The following is a 13,992-nucleotide window of genomic DNA, read 5'->3' on the forward strand; positions in this document are numbered from 1 at the left end:
TAAATATTAATTATCAATTAAAAAACTAATTTGATATGTCTGCACTGCAGTCTGAACATTGTCTCACACTGACATGTTTCATTTCTCAACACAGAATATTGATAGAAATGGTAATAACATCCTATCCAGATATTTATCCCTCTGTCAGTTCATATTCATCCAAAATGTCCTTGGAGACCCCTAAACAGCCTTCTTCTTCTACTTGCCTTTTTCATTACTTATTTTACTCCCGTCATATTTGTGCGTTTATTATTGTTATTAATAATATAATTTCTATGACTAGGTGGGCTTTATCGACTACGTTGTCCACCCTCTGTGGGAGACATGGGCAGACTTGGTGCACCCTGACGCCCAGGACATCCTGGACACGCTGGAGGACAACAGGGAGTGGTACCAGAGCATGATCCCCCGCAGCCCGCCGTCGCCCTCCAGCCCCGAGGAGCACCATGTGGAGGTGATGCCAGGGGGAGCTGTGGGAGCAGGAGGGGCCGTCCCTTCAGGAGGAGGAGTGGACAAGTTCCAGTTTGAACTCACTCTGGAGGAAGAAGAGGAGGATGAAGAGGAGGTGGAGTCTGACCTGGAGAGCCCCCTGGAGGAAGAATCACATTCGGGTGGGGAGCGTCAGCGGGACTCCTCCTCCCCCTCTTTGTCCCCAAATCCCCGCAGCAGCAGGTACCGCCCCCCCTCGCCTTTCCCGTCTCGATCCCTGAACCTGGCTGCCATGTCGGTGCGGAGCCCCCACAGGACGCTGGCCTCCCCGGGACGGGAGGGCGCCGACAGGGATAGAGAACTGAGCCAGGAGGGCGATGGGGTGGCGTGCCTACGTATGGGCACGTAACAACCAGCACAACCTGCCCCGCCTGAGAGACACGAGCACTGGATGTGGAGAGACGGCGGCAGGGCAGGTCTTTACCAATAAAGTCTGTAAAATCACTACAGTCCCTTTACACTGGAGACACCCACTCTGGAGAACAGAGGGACGTTCCCCCTCTGTTTTTATTTTATATTTTAACAAGAAGAATCATTTTAGCCTCTCTTTGGGTGCCTGAATGTGTCCCGTCCTGCTTTCTTGTAGCTTCAGTTCGGAGTGTCCCAGACAAAAACTGCTGCATTTTAACTGTGGAGTGGAGCCGGGGCATGATACTGTAACAAGAACAACAGGTAAAGGAAATGTCTTCCTTCAAAATAACATTAAGAATGAGGATCGCCGTGGTCTGACAGGGTCTTGGAAAATTATTTTGCACCATAGTTTTTAATTTAGGATATGAAATTACTGAGTCCGGTTGGAATAAGTGAGTATGATTTCTTTGTTTGAGAATGATGTGAGAGATGAATCGTTTTACCAAATACAGGATGTAGATGAGAGAAAATCGATGGACCTAAACCTCAGGGTATGAAGAGATAATCTATTGTAGCATGGATGTAGTGGGTTCCCCTGATCTGACCCTCGACCCCAAACTGTCTTTCCTGTTTGATTTACCTCCAAACCAGAGACATCTGAGACTTTGTTTAACCTGCGTGTCTCTATATTTAATTAAAGCCTTTAATAGAAAATTTGGCAACTGAAGCAATCAAATAATATATATTTAAACCAGCTTGTAGCAGCACAGAGATTTACACTGAAGAAGACTGAACCCCTGTCTCACATGTTGCAAATACAGAAGACACCACCTGTATAATTAGTTTGGGCTTTATTTATTTTTACCTGAGATGATTTTAAATGGTGTCATTGTTTTAGGGGTTTGGAACAGTTCTTTGTTGTACATTTGCTGGTCTCGTCTGTGTTTATGTGCTTCAAAAGCATTTTTTATCAGGGTGCCTCCGGTCCGCAGTAGCACTTTACCATCTCTGCCCTTCAGCTCTTTTATTCAGTCACACAAAGGGCTTCGTCCACTGTAGGCCTACCGATGATCACACGGACACTCAACTGACTCCAGAGGGCAGGGCAGGAAAATCACTGCTTGGTTGATCCAGAATGTCACAAACTTACTTACAAAGATTCACAACCTCCCCGGTGGTCAGATAATATGGGAATTATAAGACTTCTTCTGTTTTGTGAAAAGCTTTAGTTACTCTACTTATTTGCACCTCAGTTTCTTGAGGTACACGTTTAAAGAAAAATACAGGTGCAACTAAAGAAAATCCACGTGGGTTGCACTTTGTATAACTGCAATGTTCTCTGAAATGATCTGAGGTCCAAGATTTAAAGCCCTGTTCCTGCAACGACAGCAGCCTTTCTGAGTCTTAATGCCTCTGTTTAAAATGCTCTGGCGTCTTCCATTTAACGTTTGGGAACTGATGCTGTTATGTGGGCAACATATGTGAGAATAACATTGAATTTATATATTCCTGACAGCAGCACGGACATTTTGAGCTGCACTGTGAAGCAGATGTGAGTTCATTGTGTCGATGCTTTTCTTACTCAAACTTTTAAGGATAATGCTGGCGTCATTTATGTATTGTTCTTGCTGTCAACAAATCCCATGAAAAGACCAAAAACGTACGATGTTTTAGTTTGTCTCACAATACTTTCTGTCTGTGGCTTTAAAAACGTGTCACTAATTTATATTTATTTAAATGTTTTTAAAAAGGGAATTGTATTTATTTATAGCAAACGTGACTCCAACAGGAGTAATGGACTATTCTTATCTGAGGATTAATACACATTCGTTATTTATTTCCAGCAGCAGGACAGTGTATGTGTGAATGGTCCACAATAAGCTAGTGTACATAATAAAGGAATATGTCGCTCAGTGCAACATTGCAACAGACAATACTTTTTAGTTTGATAAGTTAATTGGGGGTTTTTCGTCTTTTCATGGCCGTTGTTGACAGTTAGGAAAACATGAAATATCACCACATGCATCCTTTGATTTGGACGTGTCATTACTTCCTCACCTGCAGATTAGTGAATTAAAGTTAATCTGATTGTTCCTTTTCTAGAACTACCAGAACAGTTTGAATTAATATTTTTATACAAAAGTTCAACTACACAGGTAAAGAAGCCCTGTTTGTTATTTTAAACGTACTATTTTCTGCCAGGGTCTTATGATTCCAGATATGTCACCACGGTGTTACTTTCCTGCCCTGCCAACAGGATCTGATGTCGAGATCAGAAGTTGCTGACAGAAATTAATCAAGCTAAACAGATTGTGATCCATCAGGTTATCGGTCTCATTTGATAGAAAGTGCTCGACTGGGATATAACTGTGTGCCATAAGTGTTGAAAACACACAAACACCTGCCAGCCTATGACGCTGTACATTTTTACACTAGAGATTTTAACCTGATGATTGTATCGAAGTCATCGACTTTATAGTGTTAGTTTTTACGAATGATACGTGTTACCAGTATTTAAAGCAGACCGTTTATTAGATTTTGTGCAGCTCATGATCAGTCTGCGACTTGAGAATGTGTGTAGTTTCAGGAGTCACTGAGGTAGAAAGACCAGGAAGCACTACTCAAAGATATGATGCACTTCCTGGTCAGGCAGTCGTAGAAAACACTAGTCTAACAGTATTTCATTGACTCAGCTTGTAAGCTTTACTGATCAGCCTTACATGTAATAGGAGTGGTTGGAGCCTAGTGTTAAAGGACCATTGTGCTGTTTTTAACACGCCGAGCCTCAGAGCATCGTTTGATCTACAGTTCTGGAAAAGAGAGAAAACAGGAATCTCAAAGATTAAGAATACGTATAAATTATTAGGGCTGTACCAAGTTGTTGAAAGCTTCATTCATAACGTTGACATTTGAATTCTAAATCAATTTTCTGATATTTCTGCACAGTTGCAGATAAGGATTAGTCTATACTAATATTATAAGTATTATATATTATATATTATATTATTTGTAGAAGTAGATCCAGTTGGGGGTTTTGTAGGATTGTATCTGACTCGTGTGAATCAAACATTTCCAATGACAATAAAATATGACAAGACATTAAAAGCTTCGTTCGAATACCTGAAAAGAAGCTCAGATTGTAAGATAAATTAATAAAAAGACTTTCGGTACAGCCTTATAAATTATACATTTGTCATGACAGCAGCAATATTCTGCTTCTGTCTTTACACACATTGTTAGTGAGGAAGTAAGCTACATGTAAAAAAAAACACTGTTTTAATCCCTCAAAACTCCACGATGAAAATGCCATGTAAACCTCGTCAGCAACATTTGGATAAAATGTTCTGGTTATTTTAAGACTTTACCTCTAGCGCCAACAGGCCAACGTTTTTATTTGCACACAAGTAAAGTCAGAATGTAATGGGCAAATTGCCATGAAAGCAGATGAACACTTTATATTGTGTAGTAATGAGAATTGCATCCTAGCTGGGATTTAAACTTTTAGCCCGTTTCTGAAAAGTTGTTCTGTAATCATCCTTTAAAGCCTCCTCTTCCTTTCCAAGCTTTGGGTATTGGTACCAAATATCTGCAAATATTTGCGTGTGTGCAGTTTATTCAGACTGCTGGTATGCAGTTATAGTACCTGCCTAACACCGGTTAAAAAGCACTAGTTAAGATTAGTTTCTAAATAAAATGTGCTTCCCTCTGACAGTTATCACACGGCTGCTATCCGTCAGCTCTCCTGCAGTACAGGAAGTGATGAGCATTTCCTGTTAGTATGGAATGCAGTGATAGTTGTCACCTTGGCTGAACAGAAAAGCAATATACAAATTAATTTAAATTCTTACATTTTGTAAAGCTTTATTTTTATAGCCCTTTTTAAAACTTATGCTTCTCAGATTACAATATGAAACGGACACCAAACAAAGTTCAGAATGGCATTCTCATGTGTATTTGAAATATTTAATTGATCAGTCAGCTGGATGTAGCTTGACGCCCAGTACCTCGGCATGTTAACACAGCGGTGTGGCTCTTTACAGGAAGACATCAGTGCCATACAGTGTTAAATGTGTTGAGTCACTGCTCTCTCCGTCGTGTCACGCTGATACTGCCAACATTAATGTTCATGCAGTCAGTTTTCTGTGTCGTGCAAACTTCTCTAAAGATATTTATTCTTCAAACATGTCTGTTGAGACAGAGTACTGTAACATAGGACATTTGATTTTAGGTTCTGGAGCCTACAAATAAAGTATACATTAAAAAAAAAGTAAACGCCTGCCACTCCAATGTTTGTCAAAGAACTATATTTTTGTTTCTCATTCTAAGCCAAAAGACTCTCGGGAGTTCAGGGTGTTTTAAGTGAAAATGCCAATAAATATGGAAATTTATCAAACTGCCTGTTATTTCTTTGTTCATTATATAGGAAAATTAAAAGGTTTTTAAAGTGTAAATAATCACAATCAAGAACAGTAAATCTAAGACCAAAGACATTTATTCCACTTTCAAAAAAAAAAAAAAAAAAAGGGTATGATCTCACATCCACATCGTTATCAACTACAACCAAGAACTAAACATGATTTTGATGGCATTATCTGGTACATTATGCAGGTTATGATTTGCTGTGGTGTTCAGCAGAATCCTCTGTTCAGTCTGACCGGGGCTCCAGAGCAGGCTGGAGGCTTCACGCCCTGAAGACACAATACAGTTACATTACTGCCAAATATACCAACAAACAGAATCTGCATTTTAGTGCTGAAACTTAGTCAGGTTGAGCAGTTATGGACAAAAATAGAATACATTTCTCTGTTGGTAATAAATGTATTCTCTCTCCCTCCATCTGGCATCCTTTTAAACTTGTGAGAAGATTCCCTAAAAGTTCTTCACATGCTTTTCTACCATCACTGATAACTAACATACACTATAATCACAGTAACGAAGATAAAAGTTGTCACCTTGTAGAGTTGGCAAACCAAGTGGAAGAGGGACGACATCGCCTTGTCCTCGTTCTCTTCTGTGTATTCCTGAAACAGTTTATGAAGCGGTTACAACTTTAGGTCCTCACAAAGCTTCATCAGCAGCTCTCGATTACAGACCGACCTCCAGAAGAAGTGAATAATATGATCTCATCTACATTTCAATGATGAATCTGAAACTTATTAGATAATGTTTTGACCTTCAATATCATGAAGCACAATTTAATCTACTCATTTGGAGTTGAACAATTGCAAAGCAGAGGCAAACCTTGTGTCACAGGTTTAACAGTGTCAGACATGACGTCTCCTCCGCAGCACAGACTTCATATTCAGGCTGTGATTAAATGTTTTGAACATTATAAAATCATTCAAAAGTGTAATTCTGCCTTTTTAGTCAAGAATAGAGAACTATTACTTTACGACTTGGTAAAACTTTATATCAATCATCATTAGTCCAGTGCGTTTTACCCCGTTGAAGGTGACCCAGGGAACGTGTGTGTGGGCGGGGTTTAACCCTCTGGTCATAACAGCGTTGACGTGCATCAGCTGGCGTCCCAGACCTCCCGTCACACAGGAGGAGACACTCGACCAGGAGACTGAGGGAGCGTACAGCTGGAGACACTGAGACAATAATACACATCCATTAGATTAAAGCAAGAGTCTTAAAACGGATTTTACACTCTTAAATCCACAGACTTGATGACTTCATATTTGTTAGATGTTTTGTAAGTTTTACACTCTGGTTCTAAAGAAACAACATTTCCCTTAAAAGAAAAAAAGTGTCTTATTTGCTCAATAAGCTTCTCACCATCATCCTTCATGAAAACACTTGAAAATAAAAGTTTTATTTAAAAAAATAAAACCAAGATTTCTGTATCTTTTCTAAATATTTATGTGCACCAATCACCTAAATGTTACTCTGATTGACAAAAAAAAAGAGGCAACAATTCTTCAGTCATATGCAGAAGTCTGTAACGCTCGATATCCCTGAACATGTGATGCAGAGGAGCTGCATCGAAACATTTTGTGTCAAACAACTTTAAGAGTAGATTTGGCTTCTTGACTTAAGACATGTATTCAGAACCTCACTATAAATTACTTCACAACAGTAATGATTGTACAGGAGGTCAGTTTTATAATGTTGTCGGAGGATGTATAGATGATAGATACACCCTTTATTTAACCAGGGAAAAGAATCATTGGAGATGAAAATCTCTTAAATAATAATAATAATCCTGGCCATCCTACAGCCCAGCTTGTCCTAATAAGCAAAAGCTCAAGTTTATTCTGCAGCTACTCACAGACTGGGCAGCCCTGAGGACATCTGCAGACGACTCCATGCAGGAGATGATCCGAAATGCTGAGTGTCTCGATAAATGGATGATACACGCCTGAAGGAACAGATCAAGCAAGCTAAAGTCAGCAAGTGGCATTAATTGAAATGTGACAGAGCTACAGTGAAGGTGATGAAACAGACAAACCTCAATCATGTTTGCTCTGCATTCAGGCTCTCCATGCTGACAGGTGAAGGGAGAATTTTCTGATGGAAGCTCCTACAAGAGAAGTGTCAACATTTAGTATGCATGGGATGATACATTTATTATTAAAAAGAGGAGGATCAGTGTACCTTGGCATTCCCGTAGGGGACCAGCGTGACAGTCATGATGTCGTGCAGAATCGTCCAGGTGGGGAAGAGCTGCTGGGTGATGAAGACTCTGCAGGCCGGACACAAACTCTCATAGTACAGAGTGACAGATACTGGAGGAACAGCCAGGTTTGGTCTGGTAGCATTCAGCTCCATACACTGCTTCTGAACCTACACGAGGATAAAGAGAGACGGTTTCTTTTTCTGAAATTTGTCAAATTTATATAAAGAGGAGATACAGCTTGCGTTTAGCTAAGACACATGAACCCCGTTTTAAATCTTCACACATTGTATAGTTAAGTGGAAATAAGTAGACAAAAAAATCTGTTTATTAGGTTAAAAATTAAAGATTGCTTTTCTTAGTCTAATTTCTTTGTAAATTTAACTTTGGGATGTCAAACCAGCATTTTTAGGACACAAGTCTGGTGTCCTACCAAAGGGCGTTTTATTTATGGCATGTTATACAGTCAGTAACTTAACCTGCAAAGTAAAACAAACTTCTGTTTTTTTCACTCAACTCTAAACTGATTAAAGTGTTTGTGTGCTTTGACCCAGAGCTGCTCTGCCGGTCACATGAAGAACCACTGGTGTTCAATTTCTGAAGCATGACTCATTTAAAAAGACACAGACAGGGAATTGTTCATGTTCAGAACAATGATCCTCAAGGATATCATTTATATAATACGGTGTTGCAAACATTATTTTTTTACTAAAAATCTGCAGTTCCACATTAGAATTGACCCTTTCCTCGTACATGAAATGAAGAAATAAACATTTGACAAGGACAGAACATAACTTTTGTAAATTCTCACTAGAATAAAAGACCACAAATAAAAATAGGCCGAACACTATGAAAAAAAAAAAAAAAAAAAGTAATGAGCACAAAAGAAAACTTCATAGTTCAACAACATTTTACGCAAAAAAAGTACATCCCACCAACAGAATTAATATAGTAAAAAGATAGTTTTTTTAGGAATCTATAGTTTATTGAATTTCTTTTTCCTTCACAATATTGTCTTGTAACATAAATACTATCATTATAGTCTCGTGGGGCCATTCAGTTTTGTTTGTGTTGCCTATTAATAATATATAAGCATCTTCTGCTGTGACCCCATTTTCTAAAAGGACGAAAATAGACCCCTGTAAATAGATGTGTTCATTATACTCACGTTACACGCTATTGCTATCTCCAGGGACCGACACCACTGAGACGGCGGATACCGGCAGGCCGGTTTAGGGTGAGACCCTCCGGAGCTTATCCGGACAGTACAGAGGAGTAAAAGCACAGCCAACAGTCCTGACAGCTTCATGTTTGCTATGCGAAGTCCGCAGAGAACGAGGAGAAAAGATGACTGAGGCCGCTCCTCATAAGAGCCGCCCAATCAGCCCCATCATCAGCTGATTGACGCCAGGTGTGATTGACTACTGCTCTGACTCCATGAACAGGAGACACACAACAATAAATCATATCTGGCTGTTAATGGAGCCTGTTCAACATCAGGGTTAATAAGAGCGGTTTAATCGTGGAAAATGATTGAATTATGGGGGAAAACAAGATTGTATGACAACTGTTGCAATGGAGATAAAGCCTCCACATGAAGTAGACATATTATGGGGATTTGCCTCCCTCTAGTGGTCACACATGAGCAGAACAGCACTACACTCATTTCTAATTAAAGTAAACAGAAAAAGAGCAAAGTATCTCATGTCTACATTTCAACCATAAGTAAACCATTTCCACCTCCGATATTGTGACATGTTATAGCGGGAAAAGCACTATAACAGTAAAGAGAAATTGGTGGACGAACTGAGAGAAAACCGTTGAGAGGCGATCCAGTTAAAGTGAGGGAAGAAGTAATTGTGCGCCATCTTGGATTTTGGATGACACAAAGTGGGTCTAACGAAATTTACCTGAACCCGGTTCAGCAAATTGGGATTTTATTGCTTTACAAACGTTGGAAAATCGATGTGAAATCTCTTGAACTGTTTATGATACGTTCCCCTGCCCATTAGCTTGTTTTTATGTTTAATATTAACACAATAAGCATAAATAGGTCACTTTATTAACACTGAATGTCAAACGGTTGTGTTTGTTCAAAAAGCCACGTTTAACGTTTACGTTCCCTCACCAGAGCGAGAATTTAGAAATGTCCCCCAAATTCTCAAATTTAACATTTTGTTTCCGGGGAAAACGTCGGGACAGAGGGGACATTTGTAGGCCGATCGGCCAGCAGCTGTTACAAAGGACCGGGAGCTAACATTCACCGGGTGGCAGTAGCAACTGCTGCTACCGGGACAAAGCAAGTGTTTCTTCGGCCGTGCTATCAACACAATTAATATTCTTCAGACATCCAGAATTATGAAGAGTAGTTATGTGACTGAGAAGTCATGAAAGTGGCCTCTCATCCATGAAAATGTTCTGTTTCCAACGACCTGTTGCACTGCCACTTTTCCATTAGCCGTTGGAATATGCTGCTTAATTGACATTGGTGTCATGTTGGTTAAAAGCTAACTGTTGATAACCGTTCAAGGTAAATATCAAGACCCTGAACTCTGCGTCTTTCTAATGACCTGCTGACTTCTTCTTCTTCTCTTCTAATCACAGTTTGCTTTGAAAATGTCTAGAAGAAGCTCTTCTAAAGGTAAGACTCATTATCTGTGCTGTGTTCGGTGGTGAACATGTTGCATAGGTTTGTCAAGTAACAGGTTGCCAGTGGTGGGAAGTTATTAAGTAAATGTACTCAAGTACAGTTTTGAGCTACTTGTAACGCTACTTGACTTTAGTATTTACATTTACTGCTACTTTCTAATTCTACATTATTACATTTCAGAGGTATTGTACTTTTTACTGCATTTATATCATAACTCCAGTTACTTTGCAGATTCAGATTATTAATACCAAATATATTCAACAAATTAAACGTGTTAATAAGACTTTTTATGTTTCTATGAGGTAAATGTCTTGCTTTAGGATTATTATATGAATATTAAATGGTATTTTCGATGCTGGTTTATACTTTAATTTATCAAGGCCGATAAAACACTACGTCTAACGAAAAGTATTGAAATCTTCAGGTTATCAAATAATAATCACAACAATTCATTAAATCATCATCTCAAATTTATTTGGGGATCTGAAAGTGCATACATGAACAATGATGTTCTGAAGTGGGTACAGTCAGGTTTTACACTAACAAAAAATGTTTAAATTGAAACCATCAATTTTCCTCAGATATGACTCCTAAATGAAACACAAGCTATTTCAAAAAAGCTGAATGTTATTGCATAATCAATACAGTAAATACACATTTACAATAACAGTATTTTCTAACAGCAATATTAACAAAGGGTAGCTAATTGCTTCAGATTAGAGCAGAAAGATGAGTCCATACAGCTACAAAGGAAAAAAATAAAGTCAGCGTTACAGAAACATCAAGTACTATGTTGAATATGATGTAGAGGGATCATCATCATAACATAATCACAAAACCTGTCAAAATATATCAAGTCCCTGGATCTTAAACATTTAAAAGATCCTCCCAACTAACTCAGGGTGAGATGGAAAACAAACCCATCCCCTAAAATGTCGTGGTTTATGTTACCGCTAGATTCTGGCGTGTTTATGTCATGGAAGAAAGTTAATAGAGCCTAGCATTGTGTGAACGTTACTATCAGTTACAACCTCCTCCTTCTAAACCCTAACCTTTAACTACACCAAACCCTAATTGAACGCAACCATTGCTATACTCACTAAACTTAATCTTTCTCCAACATAATACCTAAACACATACCAAACCCATCTGTCCCTCACAGTTCATAAGCAGTTCCCTTACTCAACTCTATCTAACCTTGTACCTGTAAACTCCACCATTTCTGTACAAAAGCCCACACAGAACATTGATCAGTATCCAATTCTGCAAAAGACTCAAACTTGCATTCACTGCAAATATTTTTTAACATTCAGTGCAAACTGTTCTTAAGTCATCATTTCTACATCATCCGTGCCAGGCAATTACAGTATGATCAAACCTACACAAGTAAACTACTGAATTAAGGTTTGGGGAAAAGATTGTCATCATGGCCTAAATGTACCAAACATAATATTAATTATTGGACTGCGACAATATGCAAACCCTATTCTCCAATATTACAATCAAACATGTCACATGCCCATCCACTATTCCAGCTTGTACACCCACACCCTCTGCTTCTCTAGCTAAGTGGCACAATACTTCCTGCCTTGTTGCTGAACATGGCACTGATGTAGGCCTAACACGCATCCAATATGAACTTTATTCCCTAGGAGGAGGAACTGTGTACAAAATACATTTCATTATTACTACTAAAACCACCATTTCATTACACTACAGAACTTGACCAACAAGGTTATCTTTGTTTAACCATACACCAGTTAGGCTCATGTAATCTTCCATGCCATAAATCCATTCTATCTAGCGCAACATTTTGACAAACTTTCAAGAGTTGTTCAGGAAGAAGAAGTCTCGTTGATTTTAAACCTCCCAAGGTGGGAGGGTTTTTTTTGGAGCATGTGCTAGTTAACTGTCAAACAAAGAAGACCGAAGTCTTTTTTTTTTTTTCTTCAGTCATGAACATTTACGATGTTGAAAGGTCGACAGGCTACTTAAATAGCTTCCCACGATAGCTAGTACCTTGGTACATATTTAGATATAAATTTGAAAAAGTAAAACGGTAATCTGCTTGTAAGTTTTTTTTTTCTTTTGACATAACAATATTTTCTTTATAGCTTTGCATAATTCTATTAATACACAACAGCAAATGTATCATGTTAATGGTTGTCTAAGCATTGTGTAATAGTAGGTTATGAAGAATTAGTTGGACAGAACTACTTAACATGATTGCAGCTGAAAGTACATCATGACACACATTTTATAATATGAGACATATTCTTCTACGAAACATTAATCATTTTGAAATGTCTTTTTAGTTATCTCTCTATTACGTTTTATGTTTGCACAATGATAAAACAGATAAGCTACAAAAAGAGATGGTGACAACAGAAAAAGTCCAAATTGTGCACATACAATTTCTTCTTTACATAACTAAATACTACTAAGTGGTCAGTTCATTAAGGAGACAGAAAAAAAACCTTTTAGAAAACTCAAATCAGTGATTGTATCAGTGCTACGACAAATCAATCTCAACAGCCATATTTAGCACCACCACCTGCTTCAGAAACAGGATGGATGTACATGAAGTCATAGTATCTCCACCTCACATGAGATACTTTTGTGCAAATACTATGCTTTAAATCTAAACCCTGCAGAGCAGTGGTGTCGTCTATGTGTACCTTTTCCTGCTACAAAATGAACCAGGATATTTAAGTTTCTTTTCTTAGAATTGACAATATTAAATGCGTACATATTTCAAGTTGCCGTGTGCAAAAGATAAAAACATATTTATTTTTTTTAAAAGACCGAAAATGTAATAATATGATATATCCCAAATTAAAATGACATTTTGATTTCACATGCCAGACGTGCACCCTATACATGCCTTACATAAATAATAGTAATTTAGGTGAATCTGTCCATGTTTCCTCTATATCAAGTCACTATGAGATGAAAACAATAGTGTTTTATTTAACTGTCTGATGACGGCAGGTGTGGGTCATATGAACCTTAACTACATTTTCTTTTAGACTACACCACTGTAACATAATCTTAATTTCTACACAGGAGTGTAGTACTTTTGTCTTTTCCAATACGTATTACAAAACGGCATAAACAGCTGACCAACCTTTTAAAATGGGCTTCTTTGTTTTAAAGAGTAACTAAACACTGGTTAAAAGTTTGCACCGCCATCTTTCCATCTCTGCCCACAACCTGTGCAATGACATTTTACTACTTTGCAACATTATAACGCAGATTCATGTGGTCACAAGCACAACGGACCACCACACCCAACATGAAAGCTTTTCCATTTGCTTTGATAAAGAAGACATCCCAGTATCACTCATACTGTATGACTGACAGGAAATCTCGGAGAGGTGCATTTGAGGAAAACTACAGCAATGATTGCTTAGCACCAATATTGGAGACGAAGCAGAAAAAAAACATAGAATATGGCTAACCCATCAAAGAAAGGTAACAAAACATATATTCTATAGCTGGTGGTGAACTAATAGTACCAGAACCGGTATCAAAACAGTACCCAGCCGTAATGTCCATATTATAATTACTAATACATACTGTATAATACCTAGGTAATCTGTTACACGATGGCATGCAAAATCAAACATTTAAACATTTCTTTCACCGCCACAAAGTAGGAATTGGACACAATTTGTACAATTCCCTTCATGGCAATAAACAGTCAGAACTTATAACTTCAAGTGTGCAACAAGCATCAAGCACATGTTTGACTAATGACTGCTAAGAGATAAGTGCATCTAAAGTGACCCCTTTTTAAAAAGGAAAAATTACATAATCAGGCAACCCAAACTAACAATTGCACGTCTGTCCGTCCTGGGAGAGGGATCCCTCCTCAGTTGCT

General features: G+C 38.4%; 2 protein-coding genes across 7 annotated transcripts in view; one reads left to right on the forward strand and one right to left on the reverse strand.

Moving 5' to 3' along the window:
* Positions 1 to 5,363, forward strand: part of pde4cb (phosphodiesterase 4C, cAMP-specific b) — an 84,571-nt gene extending 79,208 nt beyond the window's left edge. For all 6 annotated transcript variants that reach the window (XM_029430087.1, XM_029430088.1, XM_029430085.1 and 3 more), the window contains one exon: positions 284 to 5,363. In XM_029430087.1, the coding sequence (XP_029285947.1) occupies positions 284 to 838 (555 nt within the window). In that variant the 3' untranslated portion in view covers positions 839 to 5,363. The remainder of the gene's footprint in view (positions 1 to 283) is intronic.
* ifi30b (IFI30 lysosomal thiol reductase b) lies at positions 5,315 to 8,816 on the reverse strand. Its single transcript, XM_029430091.1, has 7 exons — positions 8,628 to 8,816; positions 7,441 to 7,629; positions 7,295 to 7,366; positions 7,115 to 7,204; positions 6,282 to 6,434; positions 5,793 to 5,861; positions 5,315 to 5,528 (listed from the first exon to the last, which is right to left on the reverse strand). The coding sequence occupies exons 1-7, from the start codon at positions 8,766 to 8,768 to the stop codon at positions 5,469 to 5,471; spliced, it is 774 nt and encodes a 257-aa protein (XP_029285951.1). The 5' UTR covers positions 8,769 to 8,816; the 3' UTR covers positions 5,315 to 5,468.
* Positions 8,817 to 13,992: the final 5,176 nt, after the last annotated feature.

This window comes from Cottoperca gobio, chromosome 4 (genome assembly GCF_900634415.1).
Source record: "Cottoperca gobio chromosome 4, fCotGob3.1, whole genome shotgun sequence".
NCBI classification, from domain to species: domain Eukaryota; kingdom Metazoa; phylum Chordata; class Actinopteri; order Perciformes; family Bovichtidae; genus Cottoperca; species Cottoperca gobio.